At 34.5% G+C, this 27622-nt stretch overlaps 1 protein-coding gene across 1 annotated transcript in view; it reads left to right on the forward strand.

Annotated features, from left to right (window-relative positions):
• The first annotated feature begins 296 nt into the window (after window positions 1-296).
• CCDC178 (coiled-coil domain containing 178) overlaps window positions 297-27622 on the forward strand; it is a 486917-nt gene continuing 459591 nt past the window's right edge. The window contains exons 1-3 of the mRNA XM_011943718.1: window positions 297-355; window positions 5871-5960; window positions 22487-22626. Of these exons, the coding sequence (XP_011799108.1) occupies window positions 5945-5960; window positions 22487-22626 (156 nt within the window). The 5' untranslated portion in view covers window positions 297-355; window positions 5871-5944. The remainder of the gene's footprint in view (window positions 356-5870; window positions 5961-22486; window positions 22627-27622) is intronic.

The raw sequence follows: 27622 nt of genomic DNA on the forward strand, positions 1-27622 counted from the left end.
TACACAGAAAGCTTCTATTAAAATTGTGAATCTATTTATCATCCCAGAATGTCACCCAAGATGACCTCCCACTTCCTTCCACAGTGTGTTCTATCAAACACCCTTTTGCAGAGAAACAGTATCAAACTTTGTCTTTCTCTTCTACTTACCCCCTCAGCCCTTTCTTATGTAATTTAGCATATATGTCTTTATTTGAATGCTTATTTTCTTCCTGTACCCTTACTAGTGCAATATAGGGCAGAGTATTTGACTCAGGAAGCAAATATTTTACTTTATTTTGTTTTACCTTTTATAGGTTTAACATGTCAGAAAGTAAAGGCTCTCAGAGAAAAGGCATGGTCAAGGACAAATGAAGGTATCCAAAAGCTACTATATATAATTTTTATCTCTTTTTTTCTGTCACATATTAATTTCTTTCAAAAAATTATAAGCATGAAAATAATTTCAGGCATTCTTCTGTTCTGCCTAATTGATGTTCTGTCAATGAATACAATTGCAACACTTCTTTAAAAAAATGCTTATCTATTGCTAGTGTATGTTATATACTCCATTTCCTGTGTTCCCTTTTTCATTTTGAATAATGCATACTTAAGAGTGTACAAACTTAATATGTGGGTTTTTTCCATAAATGATTATGAGGAAACACCTGTGTCACCTTCCCTCACTCCACACATAGACATGCCTGGCGTTTCAGATGGTCTCCCTGTACTCTCCTGAGTAATACTTTATGCCCTCCACTACCTGGGCTTTTGTGCTGCTAATTTCCTTTTCTTTTTAATTTTAACTGTAGTGTGCCATATGTATGCATCCCTAAAGATATAATTTAATTTTGCATGCTTGTTAATTGAAATTAAACCGAGTTAATATATGTATGTTGCTGCCTTTGTTCAACATTACTTGTTATCTTCATCCTTGTTGTTACTGTTTTTGCTCAGTGTAATTTGTGGCTTTCATCCATTTTGCTGTACCATTGTCCAATACCATTCATTACATTTTTTGTTATTTTGAATAATGCTCCTGAAAACATCCTTGTACATATATCCTGTGTGAGTTTCTCTAAGGCATACCTATCAGCAGAACTGATAAGTATATGGTATATCTGTCGTTGGCATTATTTGATAATGCCAAATTATGTTCCAAAGTAATGACATGAATTTACAGTGACATAACAGTGTAGGAATATTCAAGTTGCTCCATTTTCTTCCTACCACTTGACATTGTTAGACTTTTAAAGTATTGACAATCCGCATACTCTGTAGCAATGTCTTATTGTGGTTTTAATTTAAATTTCCCTGATTATTACTGATGTTGAAAATTTTTTCATGTGCTTTTTTGGCATTTTGAGTTCCATTTTTGCAAATTGACTGTATCTTTGTTCTGGTTTTCTAATGAGTTGTTTGTCTTTTTTTTTACATTGATTTTCAGGAATTTCTTGTATAGTATGAATACTAGTTCTAAATCAGTCATATATTTAACTAATTTTTTTTTACATTTATGCCTTTTATTTTTAATCTATTTATATTGCCTTTTGATGCACAAGGGTTCTTATTATTTTTTCAAGTCAAAGCTTTTTACATATTATTCAAGGAAATCCTAGTCTAAGGTCATGCAGATATTAGTCCAAATCATCTTCTAAGCATTTTGGAGTTTTGACTTTTACACTTAGAGTTTCAATCCACTTGGAATTGATTTTTGTATGTTATTTAAGTTATGGTTTCTACCTTTCTTTTGTGTTTGATTACTTTGACTCTGTACTCCTTATTGCTTTTAAAAAATTATTCATGGGTATTCCCATGATGCTTAAAATACAGATGACTTCTTCCAGAGTATACTTGTTTTTGCTTCTGTCAGGAACATAGTGCTGTACCAATATGGCACAAACTTAAAACAAATTCAAGCATAGAGGCTTCGGTGGAGTGTCCAATGTTGAAAACTCAATCTGCAAATTTAAGTGATGAACAGCCAAAGTGTTAATGTCACAGGGGTGAGGTTTTCTGCTTTTGTTTTTATTTTTGTATGTTTAGTGTATACTCAGAGAAAATATCTCTACAATGTCTTGAGTTCTGGTAGAGGCCATTGGGGTGGTTCTTTCTGGTTAACCTTTACTCTGAGACTGTAGCCATTTGCTATCCAAACTTAAAATGAGTTTTACAATTTAGTTAGGAATTAAGGCATTCTAATTTTTTTGTGCTATAGACCCTTTTGAAGCCTGTTGAAGCTTATACTCTCTGAATCAAAATTATATTTTTATTATTTGTCATTAAAATTATATTTTAAATATATTATAAGAGGTATAGAAATATTTTGAAACTCGAGTAATTTTTTCCCCATCCATTTTCACAAATCACTTAAATTTTGTCTGTGGACCCTGAGACTAGGTTGTCTTTTTATTTTGTAAAACTTATAAGTCATCAAACCCAGCCCAAACTTTCTAGGAATTGTCAATGACTTTTGTGTCAAATGTCATTTTGCATCCTGTGCTCCACTTAAAAGTATAGTTTCTGCTCTTCTTTAGATTTTTGTCCTAGTAGTTTGTAACTATCTTGTTCATATATGTGTGTGTGTGTTGTGTGTGTGTGTGTGTGTATATCTCCTATTTTCAGTGGAAAAGTAGATCTGATAAACCTAGCCTGCCATTCCAAGAAATATGTGTTATATACAGTATTATTGTGTATTGAATTATACATTTATAATAAGAGGAATTTTTCTGGTTTATATAATTTAACAAGTTTAATCCTCTTCTGAATTCTATTTCTTCCCAAATTTGGGAGATAATGTGCTTTGGGACATATTCAAAGAGTGTGCTATTTAATATATATTCCAAGATACGCTTAGGGAAAAAATAATTCTGAGGTAAAATAAAACTGAGAAATTTTGTATAATTTATATTTTTCTTGAAGGTTTTTTTGATGAAGCTTAACACTGAAAACTCTAACAAGTCTTACAATGAAAAAACCTTCTTAAATAATATGATATTTGAGTATAGAACTGCATCTTTCCATATTTACAAGAATCTCTTGGAATTATATATTGTAAACAGGTTTTAAAGAGGGCTAGTATAGTTGAAAGACTGGAACTAGAAACAAAGTTTAAATTTTAGTTCTATCACTTACAAACTGTCAACCTGGTTTGGTTCACTACCTTTCTGGGCCACATTTTACTCATGTGTAAAATGAAAATTAATGTGTGTTATTGTAAAGATTAAGTATCATAGTATAATAAATATGAAGCTGTGGTTACAATGCCAGAAGCTCAGCAGCTTGGAAAATTGGACATTTGCTTCTAGTGCTCTATAGTAAACAAGCCCCTGTGGGTTGGAGCGGCTGATATATAAAGGAGACTTTTTTGCAGTTTTAGAATTATTTATTTCTGGCTAGGCATGGTGGCTGACGCCTGTAATGCCAGCACTTTGTGAGGCCAAGATGAGCAGATCACCTGAGGTCAGGAGTTCAAGACCAGCCTTGCCAAAATGACAAAACCCCATCTCTATTAAAAATACAAAAAATTATCCAGGCATGGTGGTGCGCACCTGTAATCCCAGCTACTTGGGAGGCTGAGGCAGGAGAATCGCTTGAACCAGGAGTCAGAGGCTGCAGTGAGCCGAGATCACGCCATTGCACTCCAGCCTGGCAACAGAGCAAGACTCCACTTCAGAAAAAAAAAAATTATTTATTTCCTATGTTTCCCTTTAATGTTTTAGTACACATACATACTTCACTTTTACCAGTATTTTAAATATTATTTATTTATAATTAAACATTTAAGTTCTGAATGTATTTCTGTTTTAAATACATTAACATTTCTTTACAAAGTGTTTCCTTTTTAATACATATTTTGTATGACATGGAATTCTTCCTTGACATATTTGTTATTTGGAAATATACATTAAATTTCCAAATACCTTTGAATTAACTTTATGTGACAAATTTCTAATTGTACAGTAGATTAGTTATATAGTGCAGCTAGTTTCTACTTATTAAAATTTTTGAATTATCATTGTCTAAGATACCTACTTTTACTACCTTTAAATGATATAATCTGTATCTTTTTGCGATTCATAATCTGTATATCAATATTACCTTATTGTATTCATCACATCCTGTATGTTATTTCGTTATTCTGAACTTCATATGCCACAGATAAATGGCAGTGATTTAGATTTTTCCTCTATATTTTTTTCTCTAAATTTCTGTTTATGTTAAAAAATAAGATTTTTTTCTAATATAATGTGCTGTTTTATTACACACATATAGATTTTTTTATTATTATCTATAACTTCAGTTGTAAAGTAATAACTCTCGGTGTTGTTGAGCTTAAGTTCTAGATTTGTTCATATTTAGTCACATCAAGTTTTCTTTTTCAGAAAATAATTGTATGTATTTTATTTATAATGTTTTTCTGTATTATTTTATAATTGGTTCTTTTTGGGCAAATTTAGTCATTTATACATTATAAGTTATTTGATTAGCACTATCTTTTATCATTTTTATATGTTTTGAACTATTTCCTATTATTGAATATTTTTGCTATAAACTTTTGCCTTCTTTTATGCTTTCTTTAATGCTTTAGTGTGCTTTAACATAAATATTCTATCCGTAACTGTTAGTATATATTAACATAAGTTATTCTACAAGCATTTAAACCTTATATTTATGTATGTATGTATGTATATATGTATAATATATAAAAATATTTTAATGGTTTTAGAGTAAAACACTATTTTTTATTTTATAGCATACATACAAGAAAATGCCATCTTAAATTTATAATTTAATGCATTTTGATAAGTGCGTACATAAATGTAACTACCATGCCATTCAAGCTAGAAAAAATTTCCATCACCCCTGAAAGTTTCTTGCCTACTATAGGCAACTGTTATTTTGATTTTTATCACTATAGCTTAGTTTTATCTTTTTCTTGGACCTCATAATAATGAAATTAAATGTATCAATATATTTTTGAGATTCACCAATGTTACTCCATGTATTTGCAGCCCATTCTTTCTCACTGGTCCACATTATATTATTGCATAACTACAGAGTATTTATTTAAATCTATTTTTCTGCCGATGGACATTTAGGTTGTTTCCAGTTTTCACTGTTATGAATAAAGCTATATAAATGGCCTGGGATAATATTTCTGTGGACCTATACTTTCATTTCTGTTTGTTAAAAGCTTAGGACTGGAGTTGCTGCATTGTAGTGTAGATATATTTAGCTTTATAAGAAAATGTCAAATAAATGATAATATATCCTTATGTTTTAGAATTTTGAAACACTTCCTCAGAGATTGTGAAATGAAACATTTCCCCTGTCTCTACATGTCCTCTTTCTAAAAACAACAGTCTCTTAATCTAGCAATTATAAATCCTACATATCTTATGTATTTATAATTATCAATCCTACATAACTTATATAGGATATATAATTGTAAATAAATCCTACATATCAATAGTTAACATAGTTAAGATATATATGTGTGTGTGTAGATACACACACACACACACACACACACACATCTCATTTTTTAAAAAAATGGCGACAAAGCTTACACACAAATCTCTGCCTTGCTAATTTTCACATAGTGTATCCTGGATACATTCTGTATCAACACATAATGACTTACCTGTTTGTTTTTAACAGTTTCATGCTATTTTGAATACCTTCTTATGAAAGAGTCAAATCAATTGAAGAGCAGAGAGAAAATATCTGAAGATATTATATTGTGGGTTTTGATTAATATTTGTATCATAGTTGTTTTTCTTTTAAGGAGAGCACTTCCCTAACGTAGTTTTTACATGGTGGTGCTTATTTTAACATTTTCTATAATATTAACTACTCACTAAAACGTGTGTTTTTTCTTTTTAAAAGGCAATGCCACGTCTCAAAGTTTGGTTCTCTATGGAGCCTCTAAGGAGAACAGTGAAAGTTGTCATGAAAGTAAAATGACAAATACTGAAGGTGAGGACTGAACGTAAATCATATAGTAAACTGTATAAGCTATATTTATACTCCATCATTAGTTTATGATGTCAATACTATTTCTATTTTGAACTAAATCCTGCATATCATTAATAGTTAACATAGTAAAGATATATAATAATAAAGATATAATGTAGTATATTGTATCAATAGTATATTGTTAACATAAAATCTGGGTTTATGATTGTTATGTAATTTCAGAAATGTATGAATTTTAAAATAAATTCTTAATCACCTAGGCTGTGACTGGCCTGTTCTAGATAGAACATTTACAGTTCATTGACATGTTTCTTCAAATAAAAACAAGACAAATGTTTTGGGGGGTGTATTTTTAATTTTTTAAATAATTATTTTATTTTATTTTTTTAAGTTCCAGGGTACATGTGCAGGATGTGCAGGTTTTTTACATAGGTAAACACATGCCATGGTCAATCCATCACCTAAGTGTTAAGCCCAACATGCATTAGCTCTTTTCCCTAATGCTTTCCCCAACTCTGCCCTCCCCCTGCAGGCCCCAGTAAGTGTTCTTCCCCTCCCTGTGTCCATGTGCTCTCATTGTTCAGCTCCCACTTATAAGTAAGAACATGTAGTGTTTGGTTTTCTGTTCCTGCGTTAGTTTGCTGAGGATAATAGCTTCCAGCTTCATCCATGTCCCTGCAAAGGACGTGATCTCATTCCTTTTTATGGCTGCATAATATTCCATGGTGTATATGTACCACATTTTCTTTATCTAGTCTATCATTGATGGGCATTTGGGTTGATTCCATGTCTTTGCTATTGTGAATAGTGCTGCAATGAACATAACTCATGCATGTATGTTTATAATAGAATGATTTATGCTCCTTAGCTTGTATACCCAGTAATGGGATTGCTGGGTCAAATGGTATTTCTAGTTCTAAATCTTTGAGGAATTGCCACTGTCTTCCACGGTGATTGAACTAATTTATGCTCCTACCAGCGGTGTAAAAGAATTATTTCTCTGCAACCTCACTAGCATCTGTTGTTTCTTGACTTTTTAATAACTGCCATTCTGACAGACGTGAGATGGTATCTCGTTGTAGTTTTGATTTGCATTTCTCTAATGATCAGCGATGTTGACCTTTTTTAAATATATTTGTTGGCCACATGTATGCCTTTTTTTGAGAAGTGTCTGTTCATGTCCTTTACCCATTTTTTTAACGGGTTGTTTTTTTCTTGTAAATTTGCTTAAGTTCCTTGTAGATTTTGGATATTAGACCTTTGTCAGATGGATAGATTGCAAACATGTTCTCCCATTCTGTAGGTTGCCTGTTCGCTCTAATGATACTTTCTTTTGCTGTGCAGAAGCTCTGTAGTTTAATTAGATCCCATTTGTCAGTTTTGACTTTTGTTTCAATTGCTTTTGGCAATTTCATCATAAGGTCTTTCCCCATGCCTATGTCCTGAATGGTATTGGCTAGATTTTCTTCTAGGGTTTTTATAGTTTTGGGTTTTACATTTAAGTTTTTAATTAATCTTGAGTTGATTTTTGTATAAGGTGTAAAGAGGGAATCCAGTTTCAGTTTTATGCATATGACTAACCAGTTCTCCCAGCACCATTGATTAAATAGGTAATCATTTACCCATTGCTTGTTTTGTCGAGTTTGTCAAAGATCAAATGATTGTAGATATGTGTTTTTATTTCTGAGTTCTCTATTCTGTTCTGCTGGTCTATGTGCCTATTCTTGTACCAGTACCATGCTGTTTTGATTACTGTAGCCTTATAGTATAGTTTGAAGTCAGGCCACATGATGCTTCCAGGTTTGTTTTATTTTTTGCTTAGGATTGTCTTGGCTATGTGAGGTCTTTTTTGGTTCCATGTGAATTTTAAAATAGTTTTTTCTCATTCTTCAAAGAACGTCAGTGGTAGTTTAATGGAAATAGTGTTGAATCTATAAATTGCTTTGGGCAGTATGGTCATTTTCATGATATTGATTCTTCCTATCCATAAGCATGATACACTTTTCCATCTGCTTGTATCCTCTCTGATGTCCTTGAGCAGTGGTTTGTATACTCCTTGAAGAGGTCGTTCATTTCCCTTGTTTTCCTGGGTATTTTATTCTCTTTGTGGCAATTGTGAATGGGAGTTAATTCATGATTTGGCTCTCTGCTTGTCTGTTGTTGGTGTACAGGAATGCTTGTGATTTCTGCACATTGATTTTATATCCCGAGACTTTGCTAAAGTTGCTTATCAGCTTAGGAAGCTTTTGGGCTGAGTTGATGGGGTTTTCTAGATATAGATCATGTCATCCTCAAACAAAGACAATTTGAATTCCTCTCTTCTTATTTGCAAACCCTTTATTTTTTCCCTTGCCTGATTGCCCTGGCCAGAACTTCCAACACTATGTTGAATAAGAGTGGTGAATGAGGGCATCCTTGTCTTGTACCCATTTTCAAGGGGAATGCTTTCCATTTTTGCCTGTTTAGTATGATATTAACTGTGAGTTTGTGATAAATAGCTCATATTATTTTGAGGTATATTCCTTCAATATCTCATTTATTGAGTTATTTACATGAAGGGATGTTGAATTTTATCAAAGGCCTTTTCTGCATCTATTGAGATAATCATGTGGTTTTTGTCTTTAGTTCTGTTTACATGATGAATTACGTTTATTGATTTACATATGTTGAACCAGCCTTGCATCCCAGGGATGAAACCGACTTGATCATAATGGATAAGCTTTTTGATGTGCTGCTGAATTTGGTTTGCCAGTATTTTACTGAGATTTCTGCATAGATGTTCATCAGGGCTATTGACCTGAATTTGTTGTTGTTGTTGCTGTATTTCTGGTGTCAGGATGATACTGGCCTCATAAAATGAGTTAGGGAGGAATCCCTCCTTTTCAATTGTTTGGAATAGTTTCAGAAGGTATGGTACCAGCTTCTCTTTGTACCTCTGGTAGAATTCAGCTATAAATCCATCCGAATCTAGGCCTTTTTTTAGTTGGTAGGCTATTTGTTACTGCCTCAATTTCAGAACTAGTTATTGGTCTATTTAGGGATTCAAATTCTTCCTGGTTCAGTCTTTATAGACTTTATAGAGGTGTTTATAGTATTCTCTGATGGTTGTTTGTATTTCTGTGGGGTCAGTGGTGGTATCCCCCTTATCATTTCTGATTGTGTTTATTTGGATCTTCTCTCTCTTTTTTTTAAATCAGACTCACTAGCAGTCTATTTTATTGATTCATTTTTTAAAAAATAAACAGCTTCTGGATTCATTGATTTTTCGGAAGTGATTTTTTGTGTTTATCTTTTTCAGTTCTGCTCTGAGCTTGGTGATTTCTAGTCTTCTGCTAGCTCGAGTTTGTTTGCTCTTTGTTCTCTAGTTCCTTTAGTTGTGATGTTAGGAGGTTGATTTGAGATCTTTCTAGCTTTTTGATGTGGGCATTTAGTGCTATAAATTTCCCACTTAGCACTGCTTTAGCTGTATCACAGAGATTCTGATACATTATTGCTTTGTTCTCATTTGTTTCATAGAACTTCTTGATATCTGTCTTAATTTCATTGTTTACCAGGAGTCATTCAAGAGCAGGTTGTTCAATTTCCATGTAGTTGTGTGATTTTGAATGGGCTTTTTAATCTTCACTTCTCATTTGATTGCACTGTGGTCTGAGAGAGTGTTTATTATGATTTCAGTTATTTTGCATTTGCTGAGAAGTGTTTTACTTCCAATTATGTGATCAATTTTAGATTAAGTGCGCTGAGAAAAAATTATGTTATCCTGTTTTTTGGGTGGCAAGTTCTGTAGATATCTATCAGGTCCACTTGGTCAAGAGCTGAGTTCAAGTCCTGGATCTTTGTTAATTTTCTCTCTCAGTGATCTGTCTAATACTGGCAGTGGGTTATTAAAGTCTCCCTCTATTATTGTGTGGGGGTCTAAGTCTCTTTGTAGGTCTCTAAGAACTTGTTTTATGGATTTCAGGGCTCCTGTATTGGGTACATGTATATTTAGGATAGTTAGCTCTTCTTGTTGAATTGAACCCTTTAACATTATGTAATGCCCTTCTTTATCTGTTTTGACCTTTGTTGGTTTAAAGTCTAGATTTTCAGAAACTGTGATTGCAACCTCTGCATTTTTCTGCTTTCAATTTGTTTGGTAAATTTTCCTCCGTCCCTTTATTTTGAGTCTATGTGCATCTTTGCATGTGAGATGTGTTCTTTGAATACAGCACACTGATGGGTCCTGTCTTTGTATCCAGCCTGCCATTCTGTGTTTCTTAATTGGGATATTTAACCCATTTACATTTAAGGTTAATATTGTTATGTGTGAATTTAATCCGTCATCATGATGCTGGCTGGTTAATTTTGCAAACTTGTTAATATAGTTGCTTCATAGAGTTGTTGTTCTGTGTACTTCAGTGTGTTTTTGTAGTGGATAGTAATGGTTTTTCCTATCTATGTTTAGTGCTTCCTTCAGGAGGTCTTGCAAGGCAGATCTGGTGTTCACAAAATTCCTCAGCAGTTGCTTGTCTAAATAAAGATTTTATTTCTCCACTTATGAAGCTTAGTTTGGCCTAATATGAAATTCTGAGTTGGAGTTTCTTTTCTTTTAGAATGTTGAATGTTGGCCCCCAATCTCTTCTGGCTTTTAGGGTTTCCATTGAGAGGTGCACGGTTAGTCTGATGGGCTGCCCTTTGTGGACGACCTTGCCTTTCTCTCTGGCTGCCCTTAACAATTTTTCCTTCATTTTTACCTTGGAGAATCTGATGATTATGTGTCTTGGGGGTAAATCTTTTCATGAAATATCTTACTGAGGTTCTCTGGATTTCCCGAATTTGAAAATTGGCCTGTCTTGCTAGATTGGGGAAGTTCTCCTGGATGGTGTCCTGAAGTGTGTTTTCCAACTTGGTTCCATCCTCCCCATCTCTTTCAGGCACTCTAATCAGTCATAGGTTCGGTCTCTTTACATAGTCCCATAGTTCTCAGAGGTTTTGTTTGTTTTCTTTCTTTCTTTTTTATCTAATCTTGTTTGTCTGCCTTATTTCTGCAAGAGAGTCTTCAAGCTCTGATGTTCTCTCTTCCGCTTGGTCGATTCAGCTGTTGATACTTAGTTTCCATCATGAAGTTGCCGTGCTGTGTTTTTCAGCTCCATCAGGCCATTTATATTCCTCTCTAAACTGGTTATTCTAGTTAACAGCTCCTGTAATCTTTTATCATGGTTCTTAGCTTCTTTGCATTGGGTTAGAAGATAATCCTTTAGCTCAGTGAGATTCATTATTACCCACTTTGTGAAGTCTACTTCTGTCAGTTCATCCATCTCACCATCGGCCCCATTCTGTGCCCTTGCTGGAGAAGTGTTGTGATTATTTGGGGGAGAAGAGGCATTCCAGCTTTGAGGATTTTCAGTGTTTTTGCATTTACTTTTCTTCATCTTCATAGATTTTTCTACCATTGATCTTTGAGGCTGATAAACTTTGGACGGGGATTTTGTGGGGTCTCTTTTGTTGATGTTGTTGTTGCTTTTTGTTTGTTTTTCTTCTAATAGTCAGGCCCCTCTTATGCAGATCTGCTGTAGTTTCCTGGGTGTCCACTCCAGACTCTGTTTGCCTGGGTATCACCAGTGGAGGGTGCAGAATAGCAAAGATTGCTACCTGCTCTTTCCTCTGGAAGCTTTGTCCCAGAGGGGTACTGACCAGATGCCACCCAGAACTCTCCTGTATGAGTTGTCTGGTGACCCTAGTTGGGAGGTCTCATCCAGTCAGGAGGCGTGGGGGTCAAGGTCCCACTTGAGGGGGTCATCTGTCCCTTAGTGGCTGTCCCTTAGTGGAGCTGGTGTGCTGTGCTGGGGGAATCCCCCTTGTCAGGATCAGCTGATCTCTTCAGAGCTGCCAGGCAGGAAATATTAAGTCCACTGAACCTGAGACCACAGTCACCCCTTCCCCAAGGTGCTCTTTCCTAGGGAGATGAGAATTATGTCTGTAAGCCCCTGACTGGTGCTGGATCACCTACAGAGAGGCCCTGTCCATGCCCAGTGAGGAGGGATCTAAAGAAGCAGTCTGGCCACAGCTGCTTTGCTGCACTGTAGGGAATTCAGCCCAGTCCAAATGTCCTCATCTATAAATGACCGCTCTGGGAGTGTCTGTCTTATGTGGTTAAGATAAGGACTGAAACATGCCCTGGTCTCCTGCAGTACCCTCAGGCTTCTTAGGGTGGGGAAAAAAGCTGCTGCCTGGTAAATTTGAGGTCATACCGGTTCTGTGCTCTCGAACCCTGTTTTCTGTTGTTTAAGATGTGTATCAAGACAATACATGCACAGCTGAGCATAGACCCTTAGCAGGCGTTTTTTGATTTTGCCATTTGCCTTGTGATCTTTATTGGCCTTACAAGCTTGTGATCTTTGTTCTCCATTTTGCCCTTTGGAGCATGTGATCTTTGTGACCTATTCCCTGTACATACACCCCATCCCCGTTTGAAATCCTTAATAAAAACCTGCTGGTTTTGCAGCTCAGGTGAGCATCATGGTCCTACCAATATGTGATGTCACCCCCAGAGGCCCAGCTGTAAAACTCCTCTCTTTGTACTCTTTCTCTTTGTCAGCTGGCCGACACTTATGGAAAATAGAAAGAACCTACGTTGAAATATTGGGGGCGTGTTCCCCTGATACCCATGGGACATACTCCAAGATTGAACACATGCTCAGCCATTAAGCAAGTCTTGATAAATTTTTAAAATTCAAAATTATATGAACCATACTCTCAGGCCACAGTAGAATAAAACTAGAAATAGAGTCTGGGTGGATTGCTTGAGTCCAGAAGTTTGAAACCAGCCTGGGCAACATGGTGAAACCCTATCTCTACAAAAGATACAAAAAATTAGCTGTGCATGGTGTCACATGCATATATTCCCAGCTAATTGGGAGGCTGAGGTGTGAGAATCACTTGAGTCCCGGAGGTCAAGGCTGCAGTAAGTTGTGATCATGCCACTGTACTCCAGCCTGGGCAACAGAGCAAGACTCTGTCTCAAATAATGTAAAAATAAGAAAAATAGAAATCAATACCAAGATCTCTCAAAACCACACAATTACATAAAAATTAAACAAATTGCTCCTGAATGACTTTTGGGTAAACAGTGAAATTAAGGCAGAAATAAAAAAGTTATCTGAAAATAAATGAAAACACAACATACCCAAATCTCTGGGATGCAGCAAAATCAGCATTAAGAGGAAATTTTGTAGTGCAAAATGCCCACCACAAAAGTTAGAAAGATCTCAAATTAACAGTCTAACATTACACCTAGGGGAACTGGAAAAACAAGAACAAACAACTCTAAAATTAGCAGAAGAAAAGAAATAACTAAAATTGAACAGAAGTGAATGAAATTGAGATCCAAAAATCTACCCAAAGAATCAATTAAAACATAAGTTGGTTTTTTGAAAAGATAAACAAGATTGATAGACCACTAGCTAAATTAACAAAGAAAAAGGAGATAAGACACAGACAAGCACAATCAAGAACAACAAAGGTGAAATTACAACTGATGCCACAGAAATACAAAAGATTCTCAGAGACTATTGTGAACATCTCTAGTCACACAAACTAAAAAAGCTGGAGGAAATGAATAAATTCCTAGAAACACATAGTCTCACCAGATTGAATCAGGAGTAAGTTGAAACTCTGAACAGATCAATATTGAATTCTGAAATTAAATTGATAGTAATAAGCCTACCAACCACCAAAAGCCCCAGACCAAGTTGATTCAAACCTAAATTCCACCAGCCATACAAAGAGAGGCTGGCACCAATCCTACTGAAACGATTACAAAATATCAAAGTGGACTCTTCCCAAACTAATTCTACAAAGCCAACATCACCCTGGTACCAAAACCTTGCAAAGACACGATGAAAAAAGAAAACAACAGGCTGATATCCTTGATGAACATAAATACTAAAATCCTCAGCAAAATACTAGCAAACTGAATTCAGCAGCACATCAAAAAGTTACTTCACCATGATCAAGTAAGGCTTTATTCCTGGGGTGCAGGTTTGGTTCAACATATGCAAATCAATAAAGTAATTCACCATATAAATTGAATTAAAAACAAAAACATTATGATCATCTCAGTAGATGTGGGAAAAGCTTTTGATAAGATCCAATATCACTTCATGATAAAAATGTTCAAGAAACTAGGCATAAAAGGAATATACCTCAAAATGATAAGAGCCATCTATGACAGACCCACAGCCAGCATCATACTGAATGAGCCAAAGCTGGAAGCATTCCTCTTTAGAACTGGAAGAAGATGAGCATGCCCATTCTGACTACTCCTATTCAACATAGTACTGGAAGTCCTTGCCATAGTAATCAGGTGAGAAAAAGAAATAAAAGGCATCCAAACAGGAAGACGTCAAAAAGAAGTCATTGTTCCTTTGCTGACAATATGATTGTATACCTAGAAAACCCTAAAGACTCTACCAAAAGGCTTCTAGAGCTCATAAACGGTAAAGTTTCACAGTACAAAATTAATGTACAAAATTCAGCAGCAATTCTATATGTATTTCCAATAGTCACAAGATAACAAAATATCTAAGAATGCCTCTAACCAGGAAGTGAAAGAGCTCTACAAGGAGTACTACAAAACACTGCTGAAAGAAATCATAGATGACACAAATAAATGGAAAAATATTCCATGTTCCTGGATTGAAAGAATCAATGTCAATTAAATGGCCATATGGCTCAAAGCAATCTACATATTCAATGCTATTTCTATAAAGTTACCAATGTAATTTTTTACAGAACTAGAAAAAACTATTTTAAAATTCATACAGAACCAAAAAAGAACGGAAACAGTCTAAGCAATTCTAACCAAAAAGAACAAAGCTGGAGTCATCATTGTACCTGTCTTTATACTACGTGACTACAGTAACTAAAACAGCATGGTGCTGGCACAAAAAATGGATATATAGATCAATAGAACAGAATGGAGAACCTAAAAGTAAAACCTCACACCTGCATCCATCTCATTTTTGTCAAAGTCAACAAACATAAGCAATGGGGAAAGGGTTCCCTATTCAATAAATGGTGCTGAGATAGCTAGCTAGGCATAGGCAGAAGATTGAAATTGGACCCCTCCCTTTCACTATATACAAAAATTGACTTAAAATAGACTAAAGATTTAAATGTAAGACCTCAAACTATAAGAATCCTAAGAGAGAACCTAGGAAACACCATTCTGGATATCAGTCTTGGGACAGAATTAATGACTAAGTCCTGAAAAGCAATTACAACAAAACAAAACATTGACAAGTGGGATTTAATTAAACTAAAAGCCCTTTGGACAGCAAAAGAAACTATCAACAGAGTAAATAGACAACCTACAGAATGGGAGAAAACATTCACAAACTATGCATCTGACAAAAGCCTAATATCCAGAATCTATAAGGAACTTAAAACATATTACAAGCATGAAACAACCCCATTAAAAAGTAGACAAAAGACATAAACACTTTTCAAAAGAAAACGTACACATGGCCAGCAAGCATGTGAAAAAATGTTCAACATCGCTAATCATTAGAGAAATGCAAATGAAAACCACAATGAGATAGCATCTCATAGCAGTCAGAATGGCTATTACTAAAAAGCCAAAAACAACAGATGCTGTCAACTCTGCAGAGAAAAGAAAATTGTTACACACTGTTGGTGGGAATGTAAATTAGTTCAGCCACAATGGAAAGCAGTTTGGAGATTTGTCAAATAACTAAAAGCTGAACTAGCATTCAACCCAGCAATCCTGTTACTGGATATATATCCAAAAGAAAATAAATCATTCTACCAAAAGGACAACACACTCATTTGTTTATCACAGCATTATTTGCAATAGCAAAGACATAGAATCAATCTAGGTGTCCATCAATGGTGGATTGGATAAAGAAAACATGGTACATATACACCATGAAATACTATATTGTCATAAAAAAGAATGAAATCAAGTTCTTTGCAGCAACATGGATGCAACTGGAAGCCATTATCCTAAGTGGATTAGCACAGGAACAGAAAACCAAATATTTCATGTTCTCACTTATAAGTGGGATCTAAACAATGGGTACTCACGGACATAAAGATGGCACTGATGGACAGTGGGAATTACTGTAGGGAGGAGAGAGGGAGGGGGCCAAAGGTTAAAAAACTAACCGTTATGTACTATGCTCAATATCTGGGTGGCAGAAGCAATCATACCCGAAACCTCAGCATCACACAATGTAGCTGTGTAACAAACCTGCACATGCATTCCCTGAATCTAAAATAAAAGTAGAAATTATAAAAAAAAAAAAAAGAAAAAAGGACTCCAAATAGATTGGGGACAGAGGGAAGGCTAATCAAAAGTTTTATTTTGGAACATCTTTACTTTCTTATTCTGTTACAATAGGTAGCCTCTCAGGTATGAGCAAGGCAAAAGAGGGCTCTCCCCTCCTGCCCACTCCCCTCCCCCACCCCCTCCCTCAACACACCAGGAGTTTTGGGTGACTGTCAGGTGATGGTCAAGCAGTTGTTAACTGTTTATCTAAAGTAATAACTGCTCACAGCCAGTGCCAGAGAAAGGCAGTCCCCTAACAGAAAACACCTTAAACTCATCAGCAGCTTCCCGATAAAATCTCAGGAGTGGGGAGAAGTAATGCAGTATCTTGGAAGTATGCCAACATATAAAATCCAAGTCCATAAGTCAAGCTGCGCACTTGGTTTCTCAAGTCACCCGCTTGGCCTTCATCCAGATTGTACTTTTCTTCTTTTCTTTTCTTCCTTTCCTTACTGACCTAAAGCTTTTTAATAAAACTTTCACTCCTGTTTTGAAACTTGCCTTGGTCAGTCCTTCTGCCTTATTCTTCTCAGTCGAATTATTTTGTCTGAGGAGGCAAGAATTGAAGTTGCTGCAGACCAGTATAGATTTGCCACCAGTAACTTGGATACCTTCCACTAATAGCAGTTCTTTTACTTTTCAAATCATTTCTGAGGATCCTCTGTACAAGGCATCATTTTCACTGCTTGTACTGTATCAGATCCCTTCCATCTTGGAGCTCCCCTGGACGCCTCCTTTATCCCTTCCAGCTCTATGTCTAATCATACAAATGTGTCCCTTTTCTTTTGTGCCTTTCTTCTTTGGCATTTTAGTTTACTGTTGTGAATGTATTTCCTTGTTTGTGGTATATTAACTTCTCAATGGGTACATTTTAGTTTTATCTATCATGCTTCTCCCATTCTGCATAGGATTCTGCAGGTCCAGACCTCCCTTCCTTACTCTCAATGCCAGGATGGGAGTTTAGGCAGGACAGATATGGGAAATTTGTACATTTGGCAAGGAGCTCAGGACAAGGTTAAGTCTAAAGTTCTTTAGTTGAGAGTTAAGCACTTAAAGGAGATGATTAAAGGAGAAAGTATAGAGGAAAAGATTATTTCTTATCAAATAGTCATGTTTAAGTAATATGAGAATAAGTAGGTGAAGAAGCAGCTAGAGAAAGTTATTAAAAGAACATTTCAAGTAAGGGCTGTCTACAATGTTTTGTAGTATAAAAATTTAAAGTAGGAGAACGATACAAGATTATTGAGCTCTGTCACTAGGATATGCTTAGATATCTTTTTCATAAAGCAGATGTATGGCGGTACAATTTAAATGCAATAAAATCCACTCATTTACAGTGTACAAGTGAATTACTTTTGACAAACATACACATCCATTTAACCACCGCCTCAAACACTGTATAGAAATTTCCATATTTCCAGAAAATTCGTTCATGCCCCCTCTATAGACAAGATTACTTTCACTCACTCACGCAACTCCAGTATGATTTTAGTTTTACCATTCTAACATTTCAAATAAATGAAATTATGCCACTTCTTTGTGCCCAACTTTTTCAGACTCAGGAAAATGTCTCTAATATTGATCCGTGCTGTTGCATATATCAGTAGTTTGTTTATTTTTATTGATCAATAATATTGCACAATTTATTTAACCTTTAATGGAAATTTGAGATTTTTTCAATTTTTGACTATTATCAAGAAAGCTATTGTGAACATTTACCTACAATTCTTTTTGTGGACATATTTTTATTTGTCATGGGAAAATATAAAGAAGAAGAATGCTGAGTCCTGTGGTAAGTTTAACTTTTATAAGAAATTGTCAAATTGTTTTCCAAAGTGCTTAAACAATTTTACATTTCCACTAGCAATGTATCAATTCCAGTTGTTCTATATCCTCTCTGATACAGGGCATTGCCAACCTTTATAATTTTAGGCATTATAGTGTGTGTGAAATTGTATTGAACTGTTAGTTAAATTTGCGTTTTCTTGTTGACTAACAATGTTAAGCATGTTTTCAGATTGTATTAGTCATTTGTGTATTGTCTTTTGTAAAGAGTCCAAGTCTTATGCCTATTTTCTGAATATTAAGTTGTTAATTTTCTCTGCACATTCTGGGTAGAAGTTATTGGTCAGGGATTCTATGCCATATGTCAGAGAGGCCTCTCACATGTGTTTCTGAGGCTCTTTTCTGCATTGCTCTCTCTTCTTGAGTTCCTGCCCTCTTCCAGATGCTTCCACTGTCCATGACACTCATATTTGCTTTTCAACTCAGTGGGATTACTGTGCTCTGTTTTGCTCCCAGATCTCTTTATTGTAGTTGGGAAATTGTTGCTTGGCAGAGAGCTTGGTGATTGTGGGACTCCACCTTATCAGTTTCCCTTTTCTCAGAAATAAAAACCTTGAACTGCCCATTTTTCGATGTCAGTTGTCTCATATTTTGAAATCCAGATTTAGAGTTGCTTATAACTGGAGAACTAATTCCATATCAGTTACTCCTTCATGGACGGTAGTTGATATACTGCTTAGTGGGATGTAAGAATGAAGTTTTCATGAATGGAACCAAAATCAGATTACAGCCAGGTAAAAAATTTTAAAAATTATAGAGGATTTGTTTATTCATTTATTCGATAATCATTTAAGGCACTTAATGTAGTTGTTCTCTAGAAAGAACGTAAAATTTCATGGGGAAGATAGATAGTAAAACATAAATGTAATAACAGCAGAATGCAATGTGATCCATTCTTATAAAGAGAAATAAAAAGTGGTGTAGGTGCACTCACAGGTGTGAAAGAGTTGAGTATTCCTTACAGGCAAGGAACCATGTAAGATGGATCTTAATATTTGTATATAAATTGTAATTTGAAGAAGAGATCAGATGAGGATATTGCGGCTGCCAGTATAAACAGTTCATTCAAAAAATTGCTAGTCAAAGTAAAATTTGATATAGAATAATAGCTTTAGGAAGTGGTCAGGCAAGGTAGTGGGGAGACCTGAGTCCACAAGGCAAGTAAAAAAATTGTATTGAAGTTGCAGATTTTGAAGAGAAGAAATTGGCAGTTAGTGAACACCGATCAGGGGCATTGCGTATTGACTAAGGTTAGAGTAGAAGTAGTTTTTAGCCACTTCCGACTCTGAGAGTCCATGTGTATTATTCTAGATATTTAGTGATAAATGTCTCCAACAGTGTAAGGTCCAATGAAAATGTGATAACTCTAATGTCAGTGAAAGGTGATTTTATTTTTCTCATGTATAACAAAAGCTAAAGAGATCTTTGTTTTCCATAAAAGATTAAAGATGCTTTATGTTCATCATGAAAGAGTCTTTGCATAGAGGACAAATTATTTTTAACCTCAAGAGCACTGACTTATGTTACATTTTGGAAAGAAAACCAAGATGTTAAAAGGGATAACAATGTGAAAAGGAAATATATGTTCAACAGAGTTTTTCCCTAAGCATTCTGAGTTGAGATAAAGGGATGATAGAATAATTGGGGTAACATACATAAAGGAAGCACATATAAAAAGCAGAAGAAAAGGAAGGACTCTTGTGATAATGTGTTAAATTATTGGAGCTGAGTGAATAAATTATATAAGGATCAAATTCATTGAGTAGTAAGAGTTGACAGTTTATAAACATAGTCTTTCTATTTCATTTGCCCACATAAACAGCTAGTTGATATTTTTTCTCAAATGGAAGTTTCATGTTGCAGAGTCTCTGCAAACCTCAACTCTGGCTTGGAGCCAGGAGGATCTTGTCTTTTATGCATTAATTCTGGGCAAGGAAGTTGCAGTCAGGCGCATGTTTAGAGAGGATGAAAGTCTTGCCTGAACTTAATTCTTTATATACTCACACTGACCATTGTGCACAGGCTTCACAAGGAAGAGCTCCCTTGATTTATGTTTGGGATTTTAGGTGAAAAATATCTTAAATAACATCTTACCAATACATGAATTTATTAAGAATTCTGAGTCCTAAAGACTGAATAGTTTTAGCTAAAGATGTACAGCTAGTTATCAGTTCAGTCAAGAAAATACAGACATCTAGTTCAGCTGTCTTGATTATATCATGCTGTCACCCTAAACTGGGTAAAATTCTTAAAAATTCAAAGTTTTAACTTATGCCATACTTGCAGTGGAATAAAAAGAGTAACATGAACTACTGAATTTTGGTTCAATCTTGTGCTACTTAGGATGTCATGTCTTTTACAGATTTTAGTGCAAATTTAAGTTCATAGTACATCATTCCCATTACTTTACCATATGTTACGTATTCAACCTAAACCATAGGAGTGCTATGGAAATTAATTAGTATTCACAAAATAGGTTGAGAGTGGCACAGTCAGGAAAAATATAAAAGGAATCATTATTATTCTTGTTTTCTCCACATTTATTGAAGCAAAACAAATGTTTTAACTGTAACAGTGACAGCTTGTTGGTTAAATGTGTATCAAAACCTTCTTATTTCTAAAGGGAAGGCTAACATGCCCTTATCAAGATATTTGGATAGGAGATCAATATGTAATTTTTACTAGCTTGTTCTTTTGGTCTTTTGACTATTATAGATAGATAGATAGATAGATAGATAGATAGATAGATAGATAGATAGATAGATAGATAGATATGTTTATGAACTAAAGAGGAAAGATGGAATGTAACACAAAAAAAATCATTATAGCAAGTATATGTGTTCAGAGTATGGTCAAAGCAAACTAAAAGACATAGGATACCAGCACTGATATTATGAAGGAACATTCAAAATTTAAAAACAAGCAAAACATTTAGGATGCCCTGAAATATATTTTTAGTACTGTTTCTCTTTATTTTGCCATACTTTTAAAATATAAAAACAGCCTTCACAGCTTATACTCCATAGCCTGGGAGATTTAGTTCAAGGCTCAGTTCTCCTACCTACCTGTTCCATAGACTTAGGCAAGTTATATAATTTATCTAAGCCTTGATTTCCTCATCTATGAAATCAAAATAATAATCCCATTTTATAAGATTGTTGTGGGGATTAAAAAATGTGGCATCAAAAATTATTAGCTTAGCTTTATGTCTGGCACATATTTTTAGTGCTCATAAAAAGGTCACTGTTTTATATATATATATATATATACACACACACACACGAGAGAGAGAGTTGAACATTGTAGAATAGACTGAACACTTTTATTTATAAATGAAATATGCCATTTTTACAAGAGATTGTGTTTCTAGAGGAAGATATTATAAGGCTTCATTTAAAAGATATTTAAAAGATGGCAGTTTAAATGAAGATACCAAATATATTTACCATCTCTGTGGGTTGGCATTGAAACAAAACACAACAGGATTATTTCTCTGTTCCCTCAAGGTCAATTGAAATGAGGATATCACACTGTTCTCATTGAGGCGCTGAGCATATTTTGCGTCTCCAAATTTAAGATCAGTGATTGCAACTATAATCCAGCCAAATAGAGTCCTTAGAGTCAAAAGGACTGCAAGTAAGCACTTTGGTGGAGTTTCATGGACAACTTTGCTGTGCTTCTGCAACCTTCAGTCGATTTGGGACATGCCAGGATTAGAATCACTGAGGCACATCGGACTGAGTAGATTTTATGATGAGTACAGCTTGAATACTATAGTGAGAACATCAATCACTCTTCGCATGAGACTCCAATTTTCAGAAATGGAAGGTAGAAAATGAGGTTATTATGAGGATGAAGGAGACCTGCTTTTTTTTTTTTTCAGCAACAGAAACTCATGCTGGATTTAAGGAAGAACTTCAGTGCATGAGTAGTTGGATATTATTTACATTGGAAGAGGGCATCTCTTTGAAGGGAATGTTTAAAATATATTTCAAAGTTATTTTTAAGGGATTCAGAATGTATTTAGTAACACGTGGGTCAACTGTTTTTTCTGCCTTTTTTTTTTCTTCATTTTTTCCCAATGTTTAGTTCATGATGCTATGTTTTTTGGCTTCTCAGGTTCATTTTTATTTGTTACAGAATTAGATCATAAATTATTATTTTATTTTAGCTTGTACATTTTTTGAGGATTTGTTCTATAATTTTCTGACAGATATATCAACCTCTCTATTAAGGAAACTTTAAGAGTATTAGCACTAATAAAGCAGAATATTTTTTGCTTATTCTGAACATCAAGGTTTACTACTTTGTATAGAATGAGTAATGAACTTCTTCTGTTTGTTCTCTTTAGGGGTGAATAAAGGCATTTACTTTAGCTACCCATGCCGACGTCACAGCTGTGCTGTAGTAAACATCCCAGCACCTTGTGTCAACAAAATGATTTCACACATCCAAGATGTGGAGTCCAAAATACAGGAGCATTTGAAAAGGGTAAGAGACTAATTTAAAATGCTGATATTTTGGTAAGCTTTATAGACACTCTAAGGGTTGGTTACTTAAAGAACCCAGAAAACTCTTTGGACTTTTAAAATGATAATTGGAATGCTTTTTAAGAATCTTTGCTCAGTTGCATAATTTACTAGTCTAGACATGTTTTTGATAGTCTCACTCCAGAAGGGTGAAACGACCTTATTAAATTGATGTTTTTTTCCCTACCTGTTTGTTCTTTATCCAGAGGCAATCATGCTAAGTAGTAATTTCCATAAGCCAACTTGACTAGTAAATTAAGTAGTATTTACATACTTTTTGGGACACTAAACTGATTAGATGATTAAATTGGTTTATAAAAGGACAGTGTGCCCTTTTTAATGAGTTGTTTTATTCTAAAGAAATGCTTAATAGTTCTATTGAAAAGGAACATAATGATTCTATGTCTTTTTAACCTGTTAAAAGTTTGCCTTTATTATTCTGAAGGGAGTTCAATCTTGAAAGGCAATTATTTTCAAAGGATGATTTAAGAATGACAAAAAATACCACTTCTCATACCTTTTATTAAGGTTATATTTCTGAACAACTAATGCAGAATTAGACTGCTCTTATGGGGGATCAATTTTCCAGAGACCTGTGCTATTTTTTTTTTTTCTTTCCACTGTTACTGGATCTGGCTCAGCAAACATTCTGATGGGCCACTCACAATTCTCAGTCCAGGATGTCACCTCTTTTGTTAGAGACCATTAGAGTACAGTCTTCAAGATTGCAGGCTTTGGAGTGACCTTAGATGGGAATGAAGAGATAATGATGTTATGTTAGAACAAGTACCAGCAAATGATATGCACTCAATATGTATTTGTCATTGTTACTTCTGTATTTTTTTATATCATTCTATATCAGCATTGTTACCTTTGTTGTTTCTATATTTCTCCAAATCAGATTACCCCTTCAGGAATACTTTATAGGTTACAGGACTGATGGTGTCCTGGGCTTTGAAGACTATGGCAAGGAAATAAAGAGAATAAATGAATATTTATTGCTATGATATGCTGTACACTTCCTATGAGTTTTAATTAACAATTACCCATGTTGTTAAAAATGATAAAAATCATAGGTATTTTAATAAATAATTGTAACAACTACCATTTAGTAAAGTGGTATAATGGTATTTTAATAAATAATTAAAACAGGTATTTTAATAAATAATTATAACAGCTACCATTGATTAAAAACCTAATATAAGTCAGACATTATGTTTTACTACATCATTGCTCTTAGACCTTACAAAACTACTATTGAGTGGTTGTTATACCTAATTGATAGATAGGGAAATAGTAATTTAAAACAGCTCAGCAACTTTTTCAAGGTCACGAGGCAGAATCGGGATTCAAACACCCTCTGTCTGTTTTCAAAGCCCATATTCTTTCCTGAATCCCACTTAGTGCTCTGAACAGTTGATAAACTGTTAGACACTATGGATAATAGACCAGGTAAAATATTACCTTAGATAAAATAGTTTACAAAATAAGCCAAGATATTTTACATCTTGTCTTTTAAAAAGCTGAAAAAAGAGCTATTCTTATGTAAATACATTGAAAAACCTCAAAAAAGGAGAAGCACCAGGGCTGACTTCTTTAGTATTGTCTTCTGGAGCCTAGAGTAGTGCCAGGTAAATAGTAGGCACTCAATAACTGTCTGTTGAATAAAAAAGTAAATGAAGAGCTGAAACAGAACCTTTCTTTTCTGCATACATCTGAGGCACCTATCCACTCCGTATAGTGAGGGTGATTTATGTACCTAACATCTCCTATTTTCTAGGCATTTAATAAATATCTGATTTTTTTTTTTTTTGCCCTTTATAGAAATTCTCCTGTACAGGTGAGAATTCTAGGGAATAGAAAAGTCAAATACCTTATATGTACACATCACACAGGTAGTGAGCACTAGAGTTGGAATTTGTACTTAGCTCCATCTGACTCCAAAGTCCATTCAGCCTCTGTTTTATATCCTTGGAGAGATCTTAATTCTCATTTCAGAGAATATTGGTTGGTATTTTGAGAAGAAACACACAAAATAACAATGCTAGATAAGTATACTTCTAGACAAAAATTTCAACAATGATAATAATTTGTTTATAAGTAAATAAATACAAGTTTTATCTGAAAGGAGATTCATTGCAAAATAAATGCTAATGACAAACTTGTTAATTTTCAAGGTTATTTTGTAGATTTTCTGTTTTCTATATTTAAAAATTATCGTATTTTGTTTTATTATTGACTGTGCAGTTAGATTTGCTAGTGTTGAACTGGTAAATAGAATGTAAGTAATATGTTTGGTGCAATGATGAGGACTATCCATTAGATATTTAGTTCAAATCTATGCAGTATTTGAACTAATATTTTAAGAATGAGCTGGTGGCCAGCTATCTTTTTGAAAGATGGAACATCTTTTTCTGATAAAAATTTTTTATCACAATAAGAAAAAAATCTTCCCATTATCACATGGAAAAAGGGATAATATTAGCAAAAAGCAATAGCATTACCAAAAAATGTTGGTAATATTAGACAATCTTACATTGACATAGGAACTTAAATTTCCTCAAAAATAAAATTAAGCAGGCACAACTGGATAGAACCCTTTAAAAGATAGCTTCTGATTTTTTGAAATCAAAGCTAATAGCATGCATTATTTCCATATAAGTAAATAAAGGTCATAATTCAGAATTAGTTAACCTAAACATAATTCCTCATGTCACATAAAGTGAGTTATGTGTGTAAGAAATACTTAAAATGGTAATCATCCGTCTATTCTCTATGTTCATGAGTTCAATTGTTTTGATTTTTAGATCCCACAAGAAAGTGAGAACATGTGATGCTTGTCTTTCTGTGCCTGCTTATTTCACATTGCATGCCTGGATCAAAACATCGCATTTTCCCCATAAATATATACACCTACTATGTACTCACAAAAATTACAAATAGAGAAAATTTTTAAATATTTAAAATGAATAATTACCTGCAGAAAATACTAAATATGAACGTGTGCTGTATGCATTTTTCCTCCAGAATGCCTGAGGGAAATGCAGAAAAGGGACATTTCTTCTCAACGTTTTTGCCACTTAACATTTTACCCAGTAAAGTTGTCAACTGACTGTAAAAAAAAAATGAGAGGAAGTGGGACATTTTTCTGTCTATAAATGTATCTGTATATACATATATGTGAATATATATTCATTCATTACCTACAGTCCCAGGCCTGTCTGGTAACAAATCTGGTGCTGGACCACCCTTTTACCAGTTTCCAGGGGTTAGGCAGAGGTCAAAGCAAGGCAGAGGAACAATGCTTGGTGATTACCAACTGGAGGCTTCACCCCAGTTACATAAATATGTGGTCATCTGTGATTATGGTAATGGTTATACAACTCCGTCATTACATTAAAAACTGTGGATTTGTATACATTCATGAACTCTAAGCTATGTAAATTATCTCAATAAAGCTGTTATTATATCTGTATATATACACTTCCATCATGAATTGCACAAAATTCTTTTTTTGAGTTGTAGATCATCTGAATTCCTTTGGATTTTAATGTTAGAGGTCAAAGCAGGCAACTGGCTTAATTATCTTTCTAAATTACCCAAATCTCATGTCTTACGAGTCTAATTGTTAGAAAAGTTTGGTGCAATGATGAGGAAGGACAGGCTGGCCAATGAAGGGCCTAGCAACAAGCAAAAGAGAAAGGGGTATTTGCCAAGTGTAAGTTTACTTAAACCCCTCCTGCTGAAGTCTCACTATGTTAGCCATGCTGGTCTTGAACTGCTGGCCTCAAACAATCCTCCCTCCTCAGCCTCCCAAAAAGTTAGGATTACAGGCATGAGCCACCACGTCAGGCCCATTAGATAAAATTCTATAAGTAATTATAAAGGTTACATCTACCCTGGGTATAATATACATTAAATGAGTGAAAGATCGGTCTTTTACAGTTTTCTGTCCACAGTGATTTCCAATGTAGTCAGAACACTCTGACGCCTGTGGTTAGCAGCAATGCATCAGCCACGGACTTTTCTATCCACTCCAGTTGAATTGCAATTTGAATCTCCAAAGGAAAACTCTTTAGAGTGGAGTTACTATGAAAATTTTCCCTATATTTTATTTTTGCAAAGAATCTGGAAACATCACACAATGATAAAAATAATCACCTGAATATCTTCTCATACAAATAAAAGATTATGTTTTATTTTTTCCTCTACCTTATTCTCTTAGACTGCCTAGGCTGTAAATAGTTTTATTTAATTTAGAGTGAGCTCTACAGAATTAAAATTTTCCTCTTCATTTAATCAATATCAGTCATTAGGATGCTACTGTAATTTAAAAGAACAACACAGAGAGAAAGTATTTAAAAAGCATTCTTTAAAATGTTAACAATATATTGTACAAAATTAATAACATCAACAATGATAATGAAGCTAATATTTATAAAATGTTTACCAAATATAGACTTATTAGACACTTAATATGCATAATTTCATTGAATTCTTACTAAAACCTTATGAGATACAAACTGGCATTATTTCCAGTTGCAGATGAGGAAAATGGTTTCAGAGGCTGATTTCCCCCAAGATCCAATGTCAGTGGCAGAGCCAGCATCCAGACCAGGTGAATCTGAGCTCTAAGCACACCCAGTTCAGCACTGTGCCATGACATCGTGTTCTTGACAGTGTGTCAGCTATTAAGACCAAAGACATGAATGTTAAAATGTTTGTCATTCTCACTGGAAATCTTGGCTCTATTTATACCACTTCATATCTATTTTTTAACTCTGAAACATAACATTTAACACCTGACTCTCTACTAAGTTTCTCATACTTTGAGTTCTCTCATTCTATTAGTTCTATTGTATTTAACCTGAAACTTATGAGCACTTCAAACGCTGATATATCTACTTTCCTATTCTGTGGTTCCTATTTTCCTTTAGTTTCTTGCCTAATCAATTCAT

The sequence above is a fragment of the Colobus angolensis genome, unplaced genomic scaffold (genome assembly GCF_000951035.1).
Source record: "Colobus angolensis palliatus isolate OR3802 unplaced genomic scaffold, Cang.pa_1.0 Scaffold220, whole genome shotgun sequence".
Lineage (NCBI taxonomy): Eukaryota > Metazoa > Chordata > Mammalia > Primates > Cercopithecidae > Colobus > Colobus angolensis.